Source organism: Catharus ustulatus, chromosome 7, assembly GCF_009819885.2.
Source record: "Catharus ustulatus isolate bCatUst1 chromosome 7, bCatUst1.pri.v2, whole genome shotgun sequence".
In the NCBI taxonomy this organism is placed as follows: domain Eukaryota; kingdom Metazoa; phylum Chordata; class Aves; order Passeriformes; family Turdidae; genus Catharus; species Catharus ustulatus.
Window position 1 is genome coordinate 29205444 of NC_046227.1, and position 24185 is coordinate 29229628.

The 24185-nt window shown below is 43.7% G+C and overlaps 1 protein-coding gene across 1 annotated transcript; it reads right to left on the reverse strand.

The window, feature by feature from the left end:
* Positions 1-3573: 3573 nt before the first annotated feature.
* MUC13 (mucin 13, cell surface associated) lies at positions 3574-23181 on the reverse strand. Its single transcript, XM_033064021.1, has 18 exons — positions 23032-23181; positions 20116-20175; positions 19425-19475; positions 18707-18757; positions 17989-18039; positions 17272-17322; positions 16554-16604; positions 15828-15887; positions 14330-14446; positions 13305-13411; positions 11649-11707; positions 10143-10288; positions 8734-8859; positions 7499-7610; positions 6393-6430; positions 5801-5888; positions 5376-5580; positions 3574-4493 (listed from the first exon to the last, which is right to left on the reverse strand). The coding sequence occupies exons 1-18, from the start codon at positions 23087-23089 to the stop codon at positions 4443-4445; spliced, it is 1482 nt and encodes a 493-aa protein (XP_032919912.1). The 5' UTR covers positions 23090-23181; the 3' UTR covers positions 3574-4442.
* Positions 23182-24185: the final 1004 nt, after the last annotated feature.

Genomic DNA, 24185 nt, shown 5'->3' on the forward strand with positions numbered 1-24185 from the left:
TTTTGGGATCTTTTTTGACAAGTTGCTATAAAAATCAGTGTTTTCAGCTCACACCCCAAAACCTGGGAGAGGTCAATTTAATTCTGCTGGGAACCCTTAGTAAGCAAAGCTACTCCATTTCCCCCCCACCAACACCGGACACGTGGCATTGAAACAGAAAACATTACTGGGCTAAAACTAAAAGGCTGAAAGACAGGAAATTTGGATAAAATAGAAATTGATGACTTGGCAGTTGCCAAACTTGACAAATGACAGTCCTCCTCTCACAGGAGTGATAGATGGGGCAGTGCTAGGCTTGCCTTGCAGTAGACTGTGGGTTACTGAATCAAAAATCACCAGCAAGATCCTCTGTCTCTGGGTTGTACCAAGGTCCAGTCACCCTCCTGAGCCTGGGATGAAGTTGAGTTTCCCTGAAACCAGCTAGGAACAGTCACGTTCACCAGGACACCTGCCTGAATCCCTTCAACCCTCACCTGAGTTTCCCCACTCTCCACACCAGGAGTTTCTGTTGGAAAGCCGTTCCTACCAAGGAGGTGAAAACTTCTTGCTAGAGGAGAGGCTCCTTTCCCCTTACCCCTGTCCCTCCTGTTGGAAGGAGTGCTGTCATTCACCCTGAAAACAGCCAGCCATCAAACTCAAGGTACCCAAGTGAAAAGTCAAGCCCCTTGGTCTGCAGTGGTACCTGACCTTCATTGTTCACTTGTTTGTACCTCCAGCTTGGCACATCACATGCAGGACCTGCATAAAAACTGAAGGAAGCAGGGGGTGGCCTCCTCCAACAGGCAACCAGAAAAAAAAAAATCAAAGTTCTTTCTGCTTTCAGACCTGAAAGGTGCTGCTTTCACATGCAGGTTGCATGCTGGGTTTTGCTGGGGAATGTGTGGATGCAGGGGTTTAGCTCTCAGTTTTGAGAAGGTTTCAGGTGTAAGCAGTGCTAACAGCAGCAGGCCTGATCCCCCACCCATTCTTACCCTGCCATCCCACTGCATTCCTGAGGTGCAGCTCCTCTAAGGCAGCTGCCCAGACTCACGTTCTTACCCCACTGCCATCCACAGCACCTACCATACCCCTCCCCTCCCCGCCACATTGCTTGAATATACTTGGGTATATCTAAATAAATGTAGAATGGCATATGACTGAAGCTATTCCAATATTCCCAAGCAAATAGGTGCTGTAACCAGGCAAACCTCTGTCCCAGCTCCTTTAGCACCGTTTAGCACACCCTGTGCAGACATTTTTGCCAAGAAATTACACTCTCCAGGGTGGCTTTTGGTCTAGGATAAAAGTTGGTGGCAGACTTGAGTGGCAGCCTCTTCCCATCCCCTCTGTGGGTCATGTGTCAGCAGGACCCACTGCAGCTCAAGGGAGAGGATGGATGGGAGAACCCAGGATGCAAAATGGGTTGTGGCAGATCCCTGGAGCCTCTCAGCCTGCCTGCAGGCATGTCCACACTCACACTGACAGGAGGACACAACTCAGCTCCCTTCCTATGCCTACCGGGTTTTGAAGGATGGGCAGCTGAAACAAAGCATGAGTCAAGAGGCAGCAGTTATAAATCTCAACAAAGAGCATTTTCCATGATCACATTTACCAGAACAGTCACACACTGCTGACAGACAAACCGAAGTGAAATATCTGGGAGTTTGCCCTTTCGGTACAGAATTCCAGTCCAGATAAAAGAACTGCAGCAGCCTTTGATATGCTAAAAAGGAGCAGGCTCACAGTGGTATCTGACAGCCTCTCCCCAGCACGGCTAAATGAGAACTGGTTGTAGTTGCAGAAATACGCTTTGAATTAGAGCAATTAAAATTCCTCTGCAGTTAAATGATGCAAACACCTGACTATTTTTGCTGCTTTTATTACCAGTGATAGCACATGCCGGCATATCACACCCTCAATAAAGTTTTACTGCATTAAATTTTCCCATTCAGCTCTCAGCTGCATTTCCAATCTCAGTCACTTTGCAAAAGAATGGGAGATAACAGATTACTGTTACATGTATTTTATGCATGGAGCCAGGCAACTTACCTCAGTGAAAGACCACCATGACCATTTCAGTGGGCTGTTACTGTTGATACTGAAAAATCTTTTTATTCAGCTCCATGTAAACCCAAGTTTCAGTCTGCCCTACAAGACTGGGAGGAGGAGGTATCCAAGCAAAAGTAGCCAGTTGAATCTGAATGAAGCTGAGCTTCACGACTTTTGGCCTGTTTCTGCCTTTATCCCATCCATTTTCCAGTGTCTCACCACACACAAACTTTCCCAGAGTGGACTCTACACGGGATTGACAGAGTGCTGCAGACAGCAGAACATTTTCCTGCTGCTGAAAAGTCGGAGAAAAGGGGGAAAGAAAAGGACTGAGCAGAAGGATTAGAACCCAGATTATCGTGGAGACACATGGGGCTCAAAGACAAAGAAGGGGGCAGCAGGCATGGGGGGACCACACATTAAATTGCTGGGGAAGGGAGCTTGTCCAGCTTGCAGGACTTTTCTAGCTGGAGGAAGAATGAGTCTCTCTGCCTCCTGTGGTAAGCATAGCCATCGTGCCTTGCTTTGCTCTTCACAGGACAGTGCTCTCAGAGGAAAACACAAGGAAATAAGAACAAATTCCTCCCCACCCTTTGAACAAGGTATCATGACCAGTTAAATCCAGCTAGCCCTGCTCCCAAGGAGCCACGCTGAGATGCAGAGATGCCCACAGATGGTGGGGTTGGCTGAGGCCACCAGAACCTGGTCTCTTAGTGACCCTGCCAATGGCAGACGCTGTGCTGCCAGGTGACAGCAAAGAGCACAGGAGTGAACGGGAAGAAAGAAACAATGAAACCTCAGAAAAAAAGAAAAGAGAAAATGGCACCTGTTCTCACTAGGCTACTTCTGAGAAAGCAGGGTCTACCTTCTTTGGCTATAGAAGCTACATGAGAAAGATTAGGACTATTTAGGACCCAGCTGTCAATCACTCCACTGGCAAGCGGGAGCTGACTTTGATCATGCAGAGACTGGAAACAAGCATCTGCATGGACATCCTGGTAATGTCTGCAGCCACACACAGTGTTCTCTATCACAGACCTCCACATTTGTCATTTAAGCTGAAGGACACTTCATCTGGGCTATTAACAGCTGTTATCAGACAGAGCAGCTTGTCCAGCATTTCCAAAGGAGATCCAGCTGCACTAACTACCCAGTTCCCACCAAAAGCAACCACTGAATATTGGTGCCAGTCTCACAATAATAACATTTTAACTTCATTAATACTTGATATTTCTGAACTTCTGAGTGAAAGCTGGGTGCTGATGTAACTAGTCTGTGCCCACTCGTGTCTAAACTCTGCACAAATTTAATATAAAATAGTCCCTGGAGTTTAAAAAAAACCCACTTAAATCACTGGGAGGAACATAAGAAAGCCTTGGTACTGAGAAAAAATAATGTTTAATAGGAAAAGCTAATCTGCATATATAAAAACCAAAACACAAAATACGATAGAATTAAGTGATGCTTTAAATGATTGTAACCTATAAATATATGTACAGATGGATGCATATAAGTATTTTATATAATTATAATGTTGATGCCAGACAACAGATAATGCACACTCAGTAAAATTCAGTAACATATAAATTATTTTACAGACAGATTTATTGACTGTATGTAAGAAATGTTAAGAAACCCCAAACACCAAGGTTATTATCATTCAAACATAAAGACTGCAAAAGAAAAAAAAAAGCTAATACTTTCCACAGGAGCTAAAAATGTAAAATCAATGCATTTTTGCAGGATGAAAAGAATAGTGTTTGTTTGAAGATATTGTATCTTGCCTTTATATTGGGAAGGAAGCTGTGAAAAAGGTCAGACAAGTGCCATTGTCTCATACAACCCGTATCAGCAGAGATCTGAACAGAATGCTTTCAGATGGGAAATACTGGGGGGTTGAGGAAGGTGGAAAAACCTGTATCTAACATATTAAAGTGAAACAGATCAGCTTCTCATGAAAAACAGTTTTCATCTGCCCAAAGCCATAGTTCAAATTAGATGAGCAAAAATCCAAGTGAAGCTATGGGTACTGATGTTTTTCAGCATTGCACATACTGCCTGGACCATCTTCCAGAACTGAAGACCAGCAGGGTTAAAATCCTGGTATCTTGTGCACACTCACTCTCTTGCCAATGTACTGGCCTCATTAAAGAAGTCTAATGTTTATTGGAGCATTAGTTCTTTTAAAATAAGTCCTCTTCTTCTCCCTGCACCCTAACATTTTTTCTCTTGTTTCAAAATTGTCCATGATCTCTTTCAAGCAGGAATCTTCCTCTAGAAAATCTTGAGAGAATCTGGGGTTAAGGACGTTGTTGTCTCTTCTGCTGAAGTAACTGCATTGGTGAGAGGCTGTGAAATCCTTTGCTCTGACCCAGTGTTGTGGTGGTCATCCATCCTTCTGCTGCTCTGGTCACTCAGTATCTGCTCTGTGCCCTGAAGCCCCTGGGCTCCCGTGATATTTCATACTACAGGGAAATTTTAGACAAGAAAAGAAGAGAAATAAGGACTCACAAATATCATCAAGTCCAACACTTGCATGAATGGCCCATACAGGGTTTGATCCCACAACTTTAGCTCAATTTAGGTTAACACCAATCTCAAGCCTCTTCTTCATGGCTCCCTTGCAGAATTCAAGGATAAAACAGGTTTGTTTTTTTTTTTTTTTGGAAAGTACCTTCATGCCTTCCACATAATGACACACCTCTGCTGACCAGGCTCCCCTGTGCCACAGCAGTGCAAAACCTTCTATATTACTTGTGGCACTTCACACCTTTCCCCTCTTCAGTGCTGCAGCAGCTGCAGATGCTCCTGCTGTGAAGGAGGCAGCAGCAAGCAGGTGGGAGGACACAATCCCTGGGGCATCAGTCCCACTTTAAACTGGCTGTGAATCTTGCATGAGGCTGCAGCTGGGACATGCCACTGCAGCACCTGATGGCTCTACAGCAGCCTAAAAGCAGCTCAGGTGGTGGCAGTCTGTGATGCTTGCAGGCACACCTGTGCTGAGGGATGAGTTTGGCCAGTGCAGACAAATATCCTGTGACACAGCAGACTGCTGGGCAGGCAAGCTCTTGCTTTGACCCTTGCTTTTCACATATCCCTCTTGTGACTTAAGGATGACTACTGGGGCTTTAGAAAGGTCTTTATGAGTGCTGATCTCTGCACTGACGAAAATTTCTGTATTAAGAAATTGTGGCTGCAGCCACAATTGTTTGGGTGTCTTTATATCATTTTGGCCTTCTAAACCAAGGGATGATGTACAGAGGGGAGCTTGGGTTCCAACAATGTCTGTAGCCCACAGTGCTACCTTTCAGGAATTCCATTCCCACAGTACTATGTGAAACACTTACCATGTCATCATAATCCCTCTCTGGAAAATGATCCCTATTTTTGGAACGCATCTCGTAGGGGTTGTTTGGCTGATATCCTGGGTTTGTGTGGCCAGAAGTGGTCTGGACCCTGGGGAACATGCTTGGTCTGTCATCAGACGTATTCCTATCAGAATGCCCTGACTTTATCAGGCTCTTTGTCTCTGGATTTCGTTTGTTTTTTGCTCTTCAGAGGAGATAAAAGAACAAAGGAGATTTTAGAAGACTATTTAGTGTGTCTTGTTTATTAAATCCAACTTACTGATTTGTCCACCCCCATCTTATTTTTTGTCCACCCCCACCTTCCATTCTGAAGCATGCAACAGATTTTTATAGCATGCCTAGTGCAAAACCCTTATTATGAACACCCAGCAATACAGTTTCTATTCTGTAAGAAATATTCTTACCTGACTGAAACAATAGAGACTACTATCACTAAAATCAGGATGATGGCTCCCAACACTGTGCCCACTATTATAAGGATGAGTTCACTACCTGGGGAAAAAAACAGCAAACAAGAAATATGTCAATTAATAACTCTCAGTGAATATTGAAAAATGGGAAGGGAAGGGAAGATTTATTTCCAGGCTCCTGGTGCTTACAACATTTTATGGACACAGAAAGATGTAAATTAAGGATCTTCATTAAAGACCATCTCTTATGGATGGCTATTTTGAACCCAGCTCTAGTTTCTAAGGCTATGCACTGAATGGTTTTACACATAATTTAGGTGAAGGACAGGAACAACTGGGAGGATGTAGGGGTTGTTTAAACTAGTATTGATGCTCAGTTGTGTCATTAGGTGTCAAATAGGCTCTTCCCATGCCTTAGGCACATAACACAACAGAGAAATTTCACTTTTTTTTATGCCTAACATTTTCCTTCTATAAATGCAGAATGGTGGCACCTCTAAAGTCTACTACATTTTTTGTCATCTCAGATCAAGCATTAGTAGTATTTTTCAAGACCATAATTAAAATCAGAAATCCTTATACTTACTGTCAGTGCATTCCTCCCCAGAGTAGCCCACTGAACAACTACAGGAGAGAAAAAGAAAAAGGGGAAAAGAAGAAAAGATGATTTTTAGGGTCCCTTTTAATACAAACCATTATAAGATTCTATGATCACGGAACAATAGTGTATTTACCCCTTTTGTCAGAAATTTCTCCACAAAGTCTGTTCATTACAGGTTTCCTCTAACCTTATCTTAATGTTTAATTATTTACTCTCACTAGAGTGAAACAATCTGACATTTTCAGAGTGATTGGTGATCTTGGTACTCAAAGTTTCAGGTTCTCAGTCTGAAAAATGTTAAAGGGACTTAATTTTTCTAAAGAACAAAACTCTGCACCTCTGAGCCACTTGGAATTGCCATGCAATGTCTTTAACAAAAGCCTCAGTGTAACGTCTATAAGGACTGGCAACTCCATCTTCCTCCCACAGTAATTTCTTATATTTAAAATATATCAACTTTATAAAAGAAGAAATGTTCAATTTGCAGCAGTAATAACTACAAAAAGAGAATTAATGGACATGAGGAGTGAGTCTCTCTGTTTATCCACCAGAGCAGACCACAACCAGTCACTCACTTGGCCTCATCAGCAACCACCACTGTTCTGCTCTGATCCTGAGCAGAAATAATTTCAGAGAGAAAACCAAGCAGGAATAACATAGGTCTGAAAGTTATGATACCAGTGCAAACATTCCAGAGACTGGAGGCACATCTTGCTCTAATGCCTGTTGCTTACTAAACACTTCAGCATAGCAGTCCCCATGGCTCAGCCACGCTGCCAGAGTAGTTTGTGTTTATGTGGTGAAGCACTTTCTCCTCTCCTCTCATTCACAGCTGACCTCGGCTCTCCTTGCCTCTCCTCCAAGGTGCTATGAGTGCACACAAAATACTAATGAGTGCACACAAAATACTAATGCCAAGGAGTAAAAACGCTGCAACACCACGGGAGTTTGTCCACCTGCTATCCCCCCGGGCACCTCTCTGATTCACCTGGCTGCAGCCTGTTCTGGACTGCAGCTGGCCCTGTGACAGATGTTCTTCTCCCCTACCTTCACCTGCAACACAGGAATGCAGTAAGAAGCTGAGTACTCACGGCACACAGTCTTCAGACACAGTTTTAAAGTTAACCATACATTTGCATCTTGGAACCTCATTTTCTTTTACGCAGTACTTGTGCTTTTCTGCGGAACAGTTTTTACTGCAAGCTGTATTTTCAGGGAGAAAAACATGAGTGAATTTCAGATAGAAGATTATTTTACTGCTCTAGAAACACACATCCACCCCCCTCCTATGCTTTAAAGCATCAGAATGGCTTTTTTAGGACTGTATCAATGTAAAACAAAAACTGAAATATAAAAATCACAAAATTAGAAGTAAACAGGCTGTGTTTAAAACCATCCAACTTCTTCAAAAAGGAAATCTGGCTGGGCTGCATCTTCCATGGGTGAGCAATGGCCTGAAGTTTGATCTCACAGCAGATGATTAGTATGGCAAACTGTATCAGTTTTAGACAGGCATGGGACCACAAAGGCCTACACTGGATCACATCTCACTAGGATTTATTGTAGCCAGCTTTCATAACTTTATCATGGATTTTTGAATTATTTTTTGTTTTTTAAAAAATCTTACATCTTAGACATTTTTTTTTTACTTCTGTAGTGTGAAAATTTTAGTTTCCATAAGGAGAAAATAAGGTGTTTTGAAGAAAATTAGGTATATCACAGGGCTTTGGAGGGTAGCTAAAATATAAACAGAGCACTTACTAAAAAGACTCAAAACAAGAAAGTAAATAAAACTCTAACAACTAGCAGTTACCAAAAACGACAGAAATCATTCTTCCAACAAAAGCCTCTCTAAATCCAGGTAATGCAAGCCTGGAATTATGAACAAGTGACAGAGCCTTAACAGGTCACTGTAGTGCACCATGAGACTTCCAGTTCTCCAGCTGCCTTCAAGTAACGTGTAGAATTTATTCCCAAAATATACCCTAGCAGAGAAACCTGTGAGTATAGGATTCAATTTGTTCCATCCTTTACCTGTTAAGGTTTCAGTTCTTACCAGGAATCTAACAATGCATTAAGGACTTGCCCACTCACTGTTTTCAGTGATGATTTTATCAAGTTTTAATAATCTGTTCTACTGGAATAAAATTACAGATTTGTTCACAGTGAAATGTGAGTATGTGTTTCTATGGCTTTCTTCACAGGATGCACATTCCCTGATTTTTAGAGGTCAGCACATTGGCCCAGCACCCTTCTCAAAAAGGGACCAGCAGAGGGAACAAGCAGGTCAGCCTTTCAGGGATAGATAAAGCAGCAAGGTTCTTACCTGAACAAGAAAGATCATCCCAGACTGTCTTTTCGAAATCAGATAGGCATTTGCATTCTGGAACTGTGCCCTCGACACACACTGTGGTTTTAATGTCACATCCATAAAAATCACAACGTCTTGCCACTTTAAAAGAGAAACAGGGAGCAAACCTCAATACCCTTTCATAGAAAGCAGTGCACTTGCCCAATAAATCATAGAGCAATTTATTTAGTAATTCTAAACAGAAAAAAATTTAAGTCCTTTTCTTGGGACATCAATATTGCAGGTTTTCAGACCAGCCTTTTTTACCTCCTTGCTCTTTACCAGCTAAGCTCCTGTTTCCATGATATCTTCTGACCTTCTGTTTCTCAGCCTTCTACCACTACCTCCAAACCTTCCTGACTCCAGTCTATGCAAAGGGACATTCTTCCCTTCATATTCATATTCTGAAAACTGGCTTTCTGACTTACCTTAAAAATAACCCAAAAACTACTGAGAAAAACCATAACTATTCTCCTAGTTTTTCCCACAACTGAACTGTGAGATCCAGATCCCATACAGTTCTAGAGAGAAATAAACATTTATGGGCATGCAGCTTATTTCATGAGCAGCATTAGCATCCTGTTTGCCCAGTGTGTTACTCTTAGATCCACGTCCTTGTGGTGGGAATGGTTTAAAGACCTCAGTGCATGGCATGCTGTAGAGAGATGTGACTGCACTGGAGCCTGGGGAGCTCCCAGGGGTTTTCTATTTCCTTCTCACAACTGAGGTGGATACAGTCACCTTCAGAGACCAAACTCAGGCTTTAAGCCATGAAATGGACTCTTAATTATCACCTATGCCTTTTAAGAAAGCTGATTTCGAAATAGGAATTTAAATTTAATTTAAAAAATTAAAAGAGAAAAAAAAAATCCTTATTTTAATTAGAAACTTTCTCCCAGTATTACACCTTTATTAGTGCACGATTTCACTGGTTTAGATCCACAAATCCCTTAGCTCAGTATCTAATCAATGAGGCCTCATTTCAATTATCATTGTTTATTATGGGAGAACTCTAAAGAGAGTTTCATCCTCTCTTGCCAGTAAAATACTGACTTATTCTCAGAAACACAATATATATATATCTGTATATATTTTATCCTGATTTTTCCCACTTTTCTAACAGGTTAAAACCACCATACCATTGCTTACCAGGGAATAAATATTTTCCTTTTCTTCTTTACACAGGAAGGAGGAAGCCTTTATAAAACAAAAGAACCTAGCACTGAATGGTAGAATCTTCAATCTTCAAGATTGAGCATTCAGCTCCTTAAAATCAACAGGGTTTATGATTTGATGGGATCCTATGCCCAAAGAAATATTCCAACCAGGTTTTAAGAAGCTCTGTTTCTGCTGATTAATGACTTCCCTAGCAAGGAGATACATACCGGCATAAGAACTGACATAGCTTTCATTATTTATTGCCCCTTTTACTTTTTCAGCAACTGTCTCGTTATCTACATCTGAGTCCCATGTGAACAGGTTTGTCACCGTTACATTCACTGGAACAGAACTTCTGCTTTTGCTTGAAGGTCTGAAAAGGACAGATAGTACCATTTTAAAGTTTCACATAATCCATATGGATAGCAAGCTAGATGCAAAAATGAGAGAAAATCTCAGCCAAATCTCCCTCTCTCCCTCAGCTTCTTCCTTCCTACAATGTAGGTAGCTGCCAAGAGACCTGAAAATGAGTGTAAGTCTTGCTCAGGAATACAGTAACAGCCATCTTTCCAGTTGTCCCAGGTGGTAATAGGTAGCTGCTGGATTTAATGCTGACAACATTGTACCTTTGTGTGCTGTTTATACAAACTGACATCTTCTAGCTGGGTTTACCTCAAGCCAGCTGCAGTGTGGAGAACCTCATCTGTTAGACCCTGACTTTCACATGTTTCCATCAGCATGTGGTGTCACCCAGGACTGATGTGGAGAACCCACCCTGAAGCGTGGTGAGGATAATTCAGGGTGTGACCACAATGAATGCAGAAGGGTCTGTTTGCAATGTAGAGATATCTGTGCAAACTACACACAAACTGGGCTGGGTTCAGCTCACAGCAACCTCCCTGTGTGATAGGGAGAGCAAAGTGACTTCCCTGTTCTTCAGCTAAACCTCATGCTGCCAGGATATGCACGCAAATATCCTTAAGTGGCAGGTTGCTGTAGTTCCTTGAGGTGTTACTGTGCCCCAGGTCACACCTGCTCTTCTGGAAGTTATTGCCCCCTGAGTTCTGTTAGAACAACATTCTGCTTTGCTGCTTAATGGCTGGGGTGCACTGAAAGGGTTGACACTGTGTGCTAGCATGCCAGGTTTTGCTTGATTGGGGTTAGGAAACACAAAGAAGCTGGCAGAGCTCTGGGGACACTAACCTGTAACGGATGGGGATGGGAAAAGAGAAAAAACTCTCATCTCTACCTAGACCTGCAAGGGACCTATGCCCACAGCTACAGTCACCACAACCCACCCAGTAGCACGTCTCTGCTCAACCTGCCATCAGGAGACACCAACAAATGCACAATAAAATGCATGTTCTATGCCTCCTGTAACAAGGGTGGTTTTTAAATTAAACTGGGACTCCAAGCTGGGTAGCACTCCCAGCGTCATAGGAACTCAGAGTTAACTGTTAGAATTTCAGACATGTCAGATATGACAGGGACTGCTAGCTGCAGCACAGGGCTGTATCCTGCATGGTGCTAGAAGCAGAACATCCAGTGTGGAGCTGCCTCAGCCAGCCCATTTCACTGATGTATTGGGGTAAAAATGGGGCCAGCACCCCTCCTAGCATTCTGAGCTGAACTCACCCCATATCTTTTATTGAACTGAGAACTTAATGTGAAAGAGATTAAAATGAGGTATGTGGGAAGTGTGTACTGTGCAAAAAATGAACCAGCAAACTTACTGAATTTTCACGATGACAGTTTCTTTATAGTCACCTAGACCTGTAAAGGCGTTGCTAAACTGTAAAAGAGAAAGAAATTGGAGTTCAAGGCAAGCATCAGGAAAAAATCACACGAACCACTGAGGCTTCAGTAGTAAAGTTTTAACACAGAATATGCTACTATAGGCACAAATAAAGTAAGGTCATGTGTTAAATCCACCCAGCAAGGTATTGCAGAAGAGGAACAGTGGGGTGGTGCTGTAGAATATGGAAGAACAGGGAATATGGGAGGGCAGTGGAGGGATGGAGAATGAATGTCAGGCCAGGTTAACTGGCTGATAGTTACAGATACCCCTTTGCAAACTCATTGCTCAGGAGGGTGTCTCCACAGCACCAGTCCATGTACAAGCAGGGGGAAGAGGGAGAAGTCGACCTCCTCACAGATGGCACGTGTTCCTGAGAGGCAGTGAAGTGGGATCATCAGGGGTTGATCTTGTGGCAAGAAGCACTGATGAAAGCTTTGGGAGCTGAACAGGATCAGAAGAAAAGTCACTGTTCTCCCTCATCCCATGTGAAGCAGGGAACAGCCAGTGGAGGCAGCTGACTTTAACTGCCATACAAGCAGGAGACACCATGAGAAGAGGACAAGATTTCTAATTCAACTGAAATGAAAGATAAACTATCCATCTTTCTTTGTAATAAAGTTCAAATTCTTTTCTATTCTATTTTCACTTTTGCATTCTATTATATATCTGTTTTAATCTGACATATGATGCTCTTCTGTAGCCATATCATGAAAAAAGCTGGATAAAAAATTGAGAAAATATTTTTTAACATTCTGGAGGAACAACTTTTGGTTGCTTTCTGATACAACATTCAATAATAATATGCATAATTTGATAACCATTTTTGATGATTCCTGATTAACATCTGGTGAATATTTTTTAATCAGATATCTAGTAGAGTTGTATATCTATTCTTCCTTACTACCAGAAAAAGAAATAAGCAAATACACTTATTGCAACATGGCACTGTAAATTAAACTGATCATCTTATTTCTCCAGGAAATTTATTACCAGATTTTATGTATAATCATAGAATTATAAAAAGTGTCTAGTATCCATTTCACCAATAACATTAAAATATTAATACTGGCAGATTTATGGAAGAGGGTTATTATTCAGTATCTAGACACAGCAGAACCAGCCATTGGGAAAAGTTTGTGCTGTATGTAACCAATAACTTTCTTTAAAAAAAACTGAAGTTGTTCATTTTTACTCATACCACTGAGTATTATTGAGCCTTCAGCAACAGCAGAGAGGAGAAACTCAATGGGCTGGAAAACTTCACTCAGCCCCATTGTTTCTGCAGAGGGAATGGTGAAAGATGCAGAGCAATTTATGTGAGAACTCCCCAGAATAGATGCAGTACTAAAAATGCAGGTATTACTTCAGGGATTCCCTTCCCTTCAGCAAGAGCCATGCACGTGCTCATCTGAGGGCAAATTCAAGTCTTTTATAAATAGGTCTAAACTAATGTGAAGCTTTCTTTGAAAGAAGTAGATGTCTTGTAGAGCATAACTTTTCTAGGCCCCACATTGAAGAGAGTGTGTGTCCTCTCTGCATTATATCCAGTACAGCATTAAATATATGGGGGGAAAAAATCATTGTCACTCACAAATTCTGATAGCTTGTTGAACATGGTTTCATACTCCGTGGAATTTACATCTTGAATACTATTAGTGTAATTTGCGTTCACTTCAATGGTTGCTGGGAATGCTTCCCCTGGAATGAGAACAGACAGTGTAAATTAGAAAACATCCAACAAAGTCCAGTTTCACCTTAGAGTTCTTCAGCCTTCAGGGATGGGGAAATACAACACAGAAAGCAAATCAGTGCTATTTTTCATATACGGGAGGGATCAGTAGAGGACAAATCAATTCAGTCACAGTGGGGGAGGTACTTTGGCTGCCAGGGAAGAAGGCAGGATCCTGGGCCCAACCAATCTGTCCTGGTTATGAAACTGAGTAATATTAAACTGTCAGCATGGCCTGAAGCTAAAACACTCTTTGCAAGGTGTTACAGAATTTAGTGAGAAAAAATGTATGTGAAGGACTCCAGATATGCAGCCATTAAGCAGCTAATGTGGTTCACAGTGGTTTACAGAGAAAGTAGTTCAAAATATACCTGCTTCTTAAGCCTCACAAGTAAATTTGAGAATCCTGGTTGCTGATCCCTAAATAAGAAGCCCTACTTTCTCACATGCTAGGCCTTCAGAGGCATTTCAGAGATGCATTTCAACAGGACTCTGATGAGTGTTTAGCAATGAGAAAATCAATCTGGTTGTTCACAGATCTTCATAATTTTGGTCCTTTTTAAATCATTGCCATTAATACTGATGTCAAGTTTACACTTCCATATTTTTCCTGCTTTTCACTCATTTTAATCCCCTGCACTCCTGACAGAGAATTCTCCTTCTTTTCTAGAACGCTGACCTCTTTGGCTGTCACTGTTCTGTGAGATAGCAATCTCGGTCATTGTAGGAGTGGCTGTCTGCAAAGCAAGAAACCACTCAGCGGTCACTTTCCCAGAGTGATTGTGTTTTCAATTATAACATGAAAACAAGCTATAAAACAAGCTATATGGGAGGCAAAATTCACCTGAGCAGGTAACTGAAAGCATTGATGCCCTTCTGCAACTCACCTCCGTAACAATTCTCATTGTTGTAGTAGAATCCATATTGGCACTGACAGATATGGCGGCTGTGTAAGGAAATACATGTAGCCGAATTTTTTCCACAAGGATTGTTTTTGCAGAAGTCTAGTAATACCAAGATGAAAGATATTGACGTTAGGGTTTCTGTGAATTTCTGCAATAGCCAGTTCATACATAAAGTAATTCATATATAGAATTCATATATAGAAACTTCTACTAAAGGAATATACCAGGTATGTTTCAGATAGCATAGATGCAATTGCAGAGCATAAAGCTGTATCTTGCTTGTTTAATGTATAGTAACTGCTTTCCCTACACAGGATATCACAGTGAGAATATGGAGTACGGCTGAAATTCATTATCTGTCATACTGAACATTCACAGTTCAACTCTACTTAATACAACTAAAACCAAATCAAAGAAAGAAAGTATATCAAGGCTTGCCAGAACCAGTGACTCTTATAAAAAGATTACAATGGCCTGTGTGTCTTTAATACTGCACTGGTACATAGTTGCTTTATTATGATGTTGTCACAGCATGGGCCTTTACTGCAGACACATAGATAAAATGAGGGCTCCAAAGTGAATCATAATAGTATATTTTCTCTGAGTAATTATATACATTCTGTAAGGTTTTAGAGAATGTATTTTATGGCTATACAAAATTTAAGTAGTTAAAAAGCAATTAAAAGTTATATTTTTATACATAGGATGGTAATTACAGTTCTCTTACAAGACATCAAATTCTGTTTTTCACTCTGCCTGGTTTTTTTACAATTCACTTCATAAGTACATTCTCGTAGATGAGACATTTTCTGTGAAATGGGGAAAAAATAGGAATTCTTATTCATACACCAAATAATAAAAGGTAAACCACTTAATGATTTTTCATTTCCTATAAGGTTAATCTCCAAGTACTTTTTCCAGAGAACCTAGTGAAGCCATTTTCTTTTTCCTGATGAAAACGCTCCCAAGCAGAAAGCAACAATTGTGAACTGCTCCAAGCACATTCCAAATGCAGCAAGAGCCCTCAGGGAAGCGTGGCAGGGAGATACAACATTACATGTGGACACTTTACCTACAGTGGAAGGCCCTGCTGGGAGGGCAGAGAGTGGGGTATGGAGAGCTCCAGGGAAGGACACACTCAGGCTCCCCAGACACAGTTCCTGGCCTCAGCTCCCTCCCTGCTCGGGCTCCAACAGCCTCAGGCACAGTTCCATGCAGGGCCAGGTCAGAGTCTGGCCTGGGCAGCCTCCTCCAGCCTGCCCCAAGACATTCTCCTTGCAGCAAAGGCCAGCAGGAAAAGTCCAAAGAGTGGAAGGTATTCATTACCACCATCTGGGCAGCTTTGTCTCCTCTGCCAGAGGAACTTTAGAAACCCAGGCAGGGCAACTCGTTCCTGTCTGAAGGGGCTGCAGAGCTCCCTGGGACCTGCTTACTCCAAGCTGTCCCTACAAAAAGCTGCCTGAGCACTCTTACTCCTTACCTTTTTGTGTTGGGGTTGTCGTCTCTACTGACGGAGTTGTTTCATTTGAAGTACTGTTTTCTGATGAAGGGAAGAGAAGAGACATGTCAGCCCTGCATAGCATTGTCTCTTCAGAAAGCATTGGGGAATTGTGTGTAGGACAAGTGCTGAGTGGTTAAGTGCACTGGATCCTTGTGGGGCTGAGCACCCTTGCCCAGCCTCTTGGCTCTCAGGGGCTGAGATTCCTGTGTCATCTGATGTGTCCATGACCCTCTGTCCCCCAAATGGCAGCACTTGACCACAAGGGTCTCACACACACTGTGGTGTCCCCAGCTTCTCTGTGCTTTATGGCCACAGCTGTGTTGGCCAAAGCTGTCACATCCTGCAGCAACCAGCCTCAGGCACAGCACCCTGCAGCATCTGGTCACAGCATTCCTCTGGGCATCTCTACTGGGAATCTCTTGTCTCCCTGCATGCTAAATGAGGCAAAGGCATCAAACAAAAAAGAGCAGCCTCCTCCACTCTACCCCAAGACATTCTCATTGCAGCAAAGGCCAGCAGGAAAACATGGAAAAGTGGAAGGTATTCATTACCACCATCTGGGCAGCTTTGTCTCCTCTGCAAGTGGAACTTTAGAAACCCAGGCAGAGCAACTCCTTCCTGTCTGAAGGGGCTGCAGACCTCCCTGGGACCTGCTTACTCCAAGCTGTCCCTACAAAAAGCTACCTGAGCAGTTTTACTCCTTACCTGAAGGTGTTGGTTTTGTCGTCACTGCTGTTTCATTTGAAGTATTGTTTTCTGATGAAGGGAAGAGAAGAGACATGTCAGCCCTGCATAGCATTGTCTCTTCAGAAAGCATTGGGGAATTGTGTGTAGGACAAGTGCTGAGTGGTTAAGTGCAGTGGATCCTTGTGGGGCTGAGCACCCTTGCCCAGCCTCTTGGCTCTCAGGGGTTGAGATTCCTGTGTCATCTGATGTGTCCATGACCTCCTGGTCTCCAAATGGCAGCACTTGAACACAAGGGCCTCACACACACTGTGGTGTCCCCAGCTTCTCTGTGCTTTATGGCCACAGCTGTGTTGGCCAAAGCTGTCACATCCTGCAGCAACCAGCCTCAGGCACAGCTCCCTGCAGCATCTGGTTACAGCATTCCCCTGGGCATCTCTACTGGGAATCTCTTGTCTCCCTGCATGCTAAATGAGGCAAAGGCATCAAACACAAAAAGAGCAGCCTCCTCCATTCTACCCCAACACATTCTCATTGAAGCAAAGGCCAGCAGGAAAAGTCCAAAGAGTGGAAGGTATTCATTACCACCATCTGGGCAGCTTTGTCTCCTCTGCCAGAGGAACTTTAGAAACCCAGGCAGAGCAACTCCTTCCTGTCTGAAGGGGCTACAGAGCTCCCTGAGACCTGCCTACTCCAAGCTGTCCCTACAAAAAGCTGCCTGAGCAGTTTTACTCCTTACCTGAAGGTGTTGGTTTTGTCGTCACTGTTGTTTCATTTGAAGTATTGTTTTCTGATGAAGGGAAGAGAAGAGACATGTCAGCCCTGCATAGCATTGTCTCTTCAGAAAGCATTGGGGAATTGTGTGTAGGACAAGTGCTGAGTGGTTAAGTGCAGTGGATCCTTGTGGGGCTGAGCACCCTTGCCCAGCCTCTTGGCTCTCAGGGGCTGAGATTCCTGTGTCATCTGATGTGTCCATGACCCCCTGTCCCCCAAATGGCAGCACTTGACCACAAAGGCCTCACATACACTGTGGTGTCCCCAGCTTCTCTGTGCTTTATGGCCACAGCTGTGTTGGCCAAAGCTGTCACATCCTGCAGCAACCAGCCTCAGGCACAGCACCCTGCAGCATCTGGTCACAGCATTCCTCTGGGCATCTCTACTGGGAATCTCTTGTCTCCCTGCATGCTAAATGAGGCAAAGGCATCAAACAAAAAAGAGCAGCCTCCTCCACTCTACCCCAAGACATTCTCATTGCAGCAAAGGCCAGCAGGAAAACATGGAAAAGTGGAAGGTATTCATTACCACCATCTGGGCAGCTTTGTCTCCACTGCCAGAGGAACTTTAGAAATCCAGGCAGAGCAACTCCTTCCTGTCTGAAGGGGCTGCAGACTTCCCTGGGACCTGCTTACTCCAAGCTGTCCCTGCAAAAAGCTACCTGAGCAGTTTTACTCCTTACCTGAAGGTGTTGGTTTTGTCGTCACTGCTGTTTCATTTGAAGTATTGTTTTCTGATGAAGGGAAGAGAAGAGACATGTCAGCCCTGCATAGCATTGTCTGTTCAGAAAGCATTGGGGAATTGTGTGCAGGACAAGTGCTGAGTGGTTAAGTGCACTGGATCCTTGTGGGGCTGAGCACTCTTGCCCAGCCTCTTGGCTCTCAGGGGCTGAGATTCCTGTGTCATCTGATGTGTCCATGACCTCCTGTCCCCCAAATGGCAGCACTTGAACACAAGGGTCTCACACACACTGTGGTGTCCCCAGCTACTCTATGCTTTATGGCCACAGCTGTGTTGGCCAAAGCTGTCACATCCTGCAGCAACCAGCCTCAGGCACAGCTCCCTGCAGCATCTGGTCACAGCATTCCTCTGGGCATCTCTACGGGGAATCTCTTGTCTCCCTGCATGCTAAATGAGGCAAAGGCATCACACAAAAAAGAGCAGCCTCCTCCATTCTACCCCAAGACATTCTCATTGCAGCATAGGCCAGCAGGAAAAGTCCAAAGAGTGGAAGGTATTCATTACCACCATCTGGGCAGCTTTGTCTCCTCTGCAAATGGAACTTTAGAAACCCAGGCAGAGCAACACCTTCCTGTCTGAAAGGGGCTGCAGACCTCCCTGGGACCTGCTTACTCCAAGCTGTCCCTGCAAAAAGCTACCTGAGCAGTTTTACTCCTTACCTGAAGGTGTTGGTTTTGTCGTCACTGTTGTTTCATTTGAAGTATTGTTTTCTGATGAAGGGAGGAGAAGAGACATGTCAGCCCTGCATAGCATTGTCTGTTCAGAAAGCATTGGGGAATTGTGTGTAGGACAAGTGCTGAGTGGGTAAGTGCAGTGAATCCTTGTGGGGCTGAGCACCCTTGCCCAGCCTCTTGGCTCTCATGGGCTGAGATTCCTGTGCCATCTGATGTGTCCATGACCCTCTGTCCCCCGAATGGCAGCACTTGACCACAAAGGCCTCACACACACTGTGGTGTCCCCAGCTACTCTATGCTTTATGGCCACAGCTGTGTTGGCCAAAGCTGTCACATCCTGCAGCAACCAGCCTCAGGCACAGCTCCCTGCAGGATCTGGTCACAGCATTCCCCTGGGCATCTCTACTGGGAATCTCTTGTCTCCCTGCATGCTAAATGAGGCAAAGGCATCAAACACAAAAAGAGCAGCCTCCTCCAGTCTTCCCCAACACATTCTCCTTGCAGCAAAGGCCAGCAGGAAAAGTCCAAAGAGTGGAAGGTATTCATTACCACCATCTGGGCAGCTTTGTCTCCTCTGCCAGAGGAACTTTAGAAACCCAGGCAGAGCAACTCCTTCCTGTCTGAAGGGGCTACAGAGCTCCCTGGGACCTGCCTACTCCAAGCTGTCCCTACAAAAAGCTGCCTGAGCAGTGTTACTCCTTACCTCTAGGTGTTGGTCTTGTCGTCTCTATTGTTTCATTTGAAGTATTGTTTTCTGATGAAGGGAAGAGAAGAGACATGTCAGCCCTGCATAGCATTGTCTCTTCAGAAAGCATTGGGGAATTGTGTCTAGGACAAGTGCTGAGTGGGTAAGTGCAGTGAATCCTTGTGGGGCTGAGCACCCTTGCCCAGCCTCTTGGCTCTCAGGGGCTGAGATTCCTGTGTCATCTGATGTGTCCATGACACCCTGTCCCCAAAATGGCAGCACTTGACCACAAGGGTCTCACACACACTGTGGTGTCCCCAGCTTCTCTGTGCTTTATGGCCACAGCTGTGTTGGCCAAAGCTGTCACATCCTGCAGCAACCAGCCTCAGGCACAGTTCCCTGCAGCATCTGGTCACAGCATTCCCCTGGGCATCTCTACAGGGATCCCCTTCTATCCAGGCCTCATGCAGGAGGCAAAGGCATCAAACACAAAAAGAGCAGCGTCCTCCAATCTACCCCAGTCTTTCCCCTCTGCAGCAAAGGCCAGCAGGAAAAGAGGGATTTGTGGAGGGTATTCACATCCTTCATCTGGGCACCTTTGGGCAGCTTTATCTCCCCTGGGACCGGAACTCGGCCTAGCCTCTGTGGGGGCTGCAGAGCTCCCTGGATCTGTTCCCAGAAGAGGCTGCTTGAGGCCTTTGCTCCTTACCTGCTGTAAGTATTGAGTCTGATGTCACTGTTGTGCTATTAGCTTCTTGAGCAGGACTTTCTGGTAAAGGGAAAAGAAGAGAGAGGTCAGCACTCTTTGCATTCAGGACAATTTATGAGCAGATAATTTGGGGGACCTGTGTGGCTGCGCAGCCACACCTCTGGGCAGCCTTACCTCACCATTTTGTCTGTCCCCAGCCCTTGTGCTCTACTGGTGTTAATTTTCTCTCACAGTCTTTCTCTCACACCCTGCTCTTGGACTCCTCCTTACCAGTAGCAGGTTTGTACCCTGCCTGCCTTTCTCCTTCAGGTGACTAATCCCGAGCTGTAGGCTCAACACACATTTCTCCCTGCAGCACTGCTCTCAGAGCAGGCTCTGAGGCATCCCATCCATGAGCACACAGCCTCTGCACTCAGCACCACTAGAGCATCCTTTAAAACTCCATCTCTACTCTTCACTCCATCTCTACTCTTCCAGGGCAGTGGAAGAATGACTGTCTTTGCTAATACACACTCCTGTGCTTTCACAGATTCATGTGGGCGTTGACAGCAGGCTATTTCTGTTCCAGGAATGCTTCTTCTGCTAGATCATCATCATCAGCAATATCTAGACTCTCTTTCCCTGGACTACATATCTATGCATTTCTGACAGTATACATTTTTTTTTTTTCTCTTTCTATTCATTCCCTGGCATCATTATTTCTGAATAAAGGAAATCTGGCTGATACCAACCAATTGGTGAAAGTACTTCCTCACACTTTGGTTTCAGCCTTTGTTATTGCTTTTACTCTTCCAAAATACTTTAGCTATTTATTTTTAAGTTGTTTGGTTTTGCTTTATTTAACCTTGTTATTCTCAACTCTTGATATAAAGAATGAGTTCAGGTTTGAGGGGTTTGTTTGTTTGTTTTGTTTTTCCTAGATGTAAGAAGACCAAAGTATAAACCAGCCTTGCTGATAAGTGTCTGATACTGACAAATGGCCAGTTTGGATCATGTAATCTAACTTTAATCTTGATTAGTTAAGTATAATTATTAATTAATCATTTACATATGAGTTATATAAATAAACTTATTTACTGTCAGTGAATGCTGCTGCAGTCATTATTTTATCTAAAGCATTAAAAGCATGCAGCTGAAAGACTAATGTATTTGTGGCTAAAATCCATGTGACTGTAACACTATGTACATCTCAGCAGACATTTGAAAATAGACCCTACTTTTCTAGAGCTGTATAGGGCTTTAAAAATCCAAAGTGAGGAAAATCTTCTACACTTTTTTTCTGATGGTTAATATATCTCACATAGAAAAGGCACATGCAAAAGACAAGTCATTCCTTAGCCTCCTCTAGGTGAAGGGGAAATGAGCAATTGTGCCAGTTCCCTGCCAGGTCTCCTGCTTCCACTGGTCACTGAGTTTTGTAAACAGCATTATTTGTTCCCCAGTTAGTGTAAATGGATATTTTCCCTATAACTGTGATAATATGAATCACTGGTGGCCACAGGCAATGGGTATTGGAACAACAACCTGTTACAGAGCTAGTCCTTTTTTTACAAATCTTAGAGCTGGGAGGCTCTGGCTTACCATTGTCCAGGAGCACCCTTTGAACTCAGGAAGAACAGCATCCATGGTGCCAGCAGAGTGCATGAGGTGCAATTGAACCTTGGGGGTGGACTTGACAAAGGTAACCTGAGCAAAGGTAGCTAATTTATGGCTCTGTTTGCCCAGATCTAACCTTCTATGTATGGAAACAGGATGTGTTAATGGGTTTGGGCATTACCACTGTGATAAAGAAATGGATGTTACCACCAAGGTTGTACAATAGCAGAGACATCTGGCTGCTGAGCAGGGTAGGGCCTTTGCCAGCACTGTTCAAATGGACACATCCTGCAAAGCTTTTACAATATTTGCTTAGAATTTAAAAGGTTTCTGAGCAGATCTATCTTGATGCAAAGTCTGATCAAGTGAAAAATGGGTATTGCTTTCAGTAAGTCTTAGCACAAGATTTTTCATGTCTTGCTGTTACCTACAAGCCACCAATCAGAAAACTAACCAACTGACAATCTTGAAGACTCCTATGCTTATGATTTACAGCTGAAAATTGGTCTGTAGGACACTGTGGATGTTACTGGAAATACATCTGTTCATTCACGCTAGTCAAGAGAGACCCACAACTGTCTGCCACCAGCTGGAAGCTTAACAGGTCTTAGTTCGGCTGATATCTCTGCATCTTTGTTTTAGCTAGGAGTTCCTGTCCTCTCACACCTTCAAGTTGCTACAAAATTCCTCATATAGATGCTTTACTTCTGCTAATGGCTTCACCCCTTCATACCTCTCACTGAGTATCAGGAAAAAGCAAGTTTGGCTGAAGGCTCTGGCCCACAACTACCAACTTTGGCACAATGCCCAAAAATGTACGAAGTGGCTTAAGGAATGACACCTTTTAGTTTGAATAGACTGCAGTGCAACCCTCTTGAAAGCTGGTGGTTATGTTTCCATTAATTTATTTCAACAGGAAGGAACAAAAGCTCTGTGAGCCAGCTCAGGGTGAGCTGCTTTCCAGACTGGTTGGTTAAGGAGTCTCTGGCCAAAAAAGGTACTGGGGTGGAACAGTTGCACCTTTTGTTATACTGTAACAGAGCTTGAATTACCTGGGTTTAGTATGAAAGTCCTGAAAACTGCTCTTGGAATAGGCTTAATTAGGTTAATCATAAGCACCAGTGATTTTCCATTGTTCCGCTAACAAGGAAAGCCATTGGCTTGCAGTGACATCTTTCATCATTAATTAATCAAAATCTAGACACTGAATTGTGTATCACAACTGGCTTCTCAACAGCTGCTGAAAGCACTAGAAAATCCATTCACTGCCACACAATAGCTGCCTTGATAAATCACAAAACAGAAGATAGTGGTTCTTACCTTTCGAAAGGCTCAACACCAGAGCGAGCCACACAGCGAGGAACACAGAGCGTCTCATTGCCACTTCGGCTGCTGCTGCCACTTGCTGCTAAACCTAAGAGAAAGTGCCTTTCTCTTCTGGTGTCAGCTCATTTAAGGTCCCAGCCACAGGTAGAGAGCTCAGCCCTGAGCTGACGTCATGGTGGCAAGTGGCAAATGATAAATTCAAGCAGTGTTTTCCTTCCTCCTCAGGCTGGGAGGAGATTTCTGGACCTGCAGCGTTCTTTCTTTAAGTCATAAATATTTGAGATTTGTTGACACAAGGAATTTACTCCTAAATAAGCTGACATGGGAACTGACAGTGCACCACCTATCCCCTGCCAGCTTTCCATACCAACACCTTCCGTGCAAATTAAATGAAGGGTGCAGTATAATCTGTTCTTAAAGTGGAAGAGGTGACCCCAGCCCCAGGCATGCTAATTATGCATTGGAAAAGAGTGCCTGGGATCCACATGCTCACTTTCCTCACAATAAATTACCAGTACAGACGAGCTTCATTCCTCAAACTCCAATTATTTTTTTCTTATAAGCAAAAACTTATGCTAAAGCACTTCTTACTGTTTAACAGGTAAAAAAGAAACAGAAAACATCTGCACCTTTGACATCAAAGAAGCGGGACTGACATTGGACCTTCTGGCAGTGATCATGGCTGGTTTTTTGCTGCCCTCTTATTTGTGTTGCAGGCTCACTAAAGTGGTGGGCAAAGAGAAGGAGGAGCAGGCAGGACAGCCAGCAGGTGTTTTTGTCTTTATCTGAGTGGCAGCCTCCCTTTCTTGAGAGGAAGTGTATTCCTGCCAGGGAGGCATTTGTAACCAGGGATGGTCAGGCTGGAGCACAAAGCCTGCAGCAGATCTAGAAATAACAAAAGCCTAGAAAGCCATGAAGCAGGTAACACTGCTGTGATGGGGGGGAAACAGGATGGAGACAGACTTTTTAACACTGCATTCCAGGAAGCTTCTGAAACGGCCAGTGAGAGCCCAAGATGAGAAAAAAGGTCTCTGTGGGCAGGATTTGGTTATCCCAGCTCCTCCCCTCCCTAAGTTCTCCAAGTGTTCGTTCTACTTTGTGCTCCAGTAAAATGCAAGGCTTGAGGTCAGCTGTGCCAGATCAGTGAT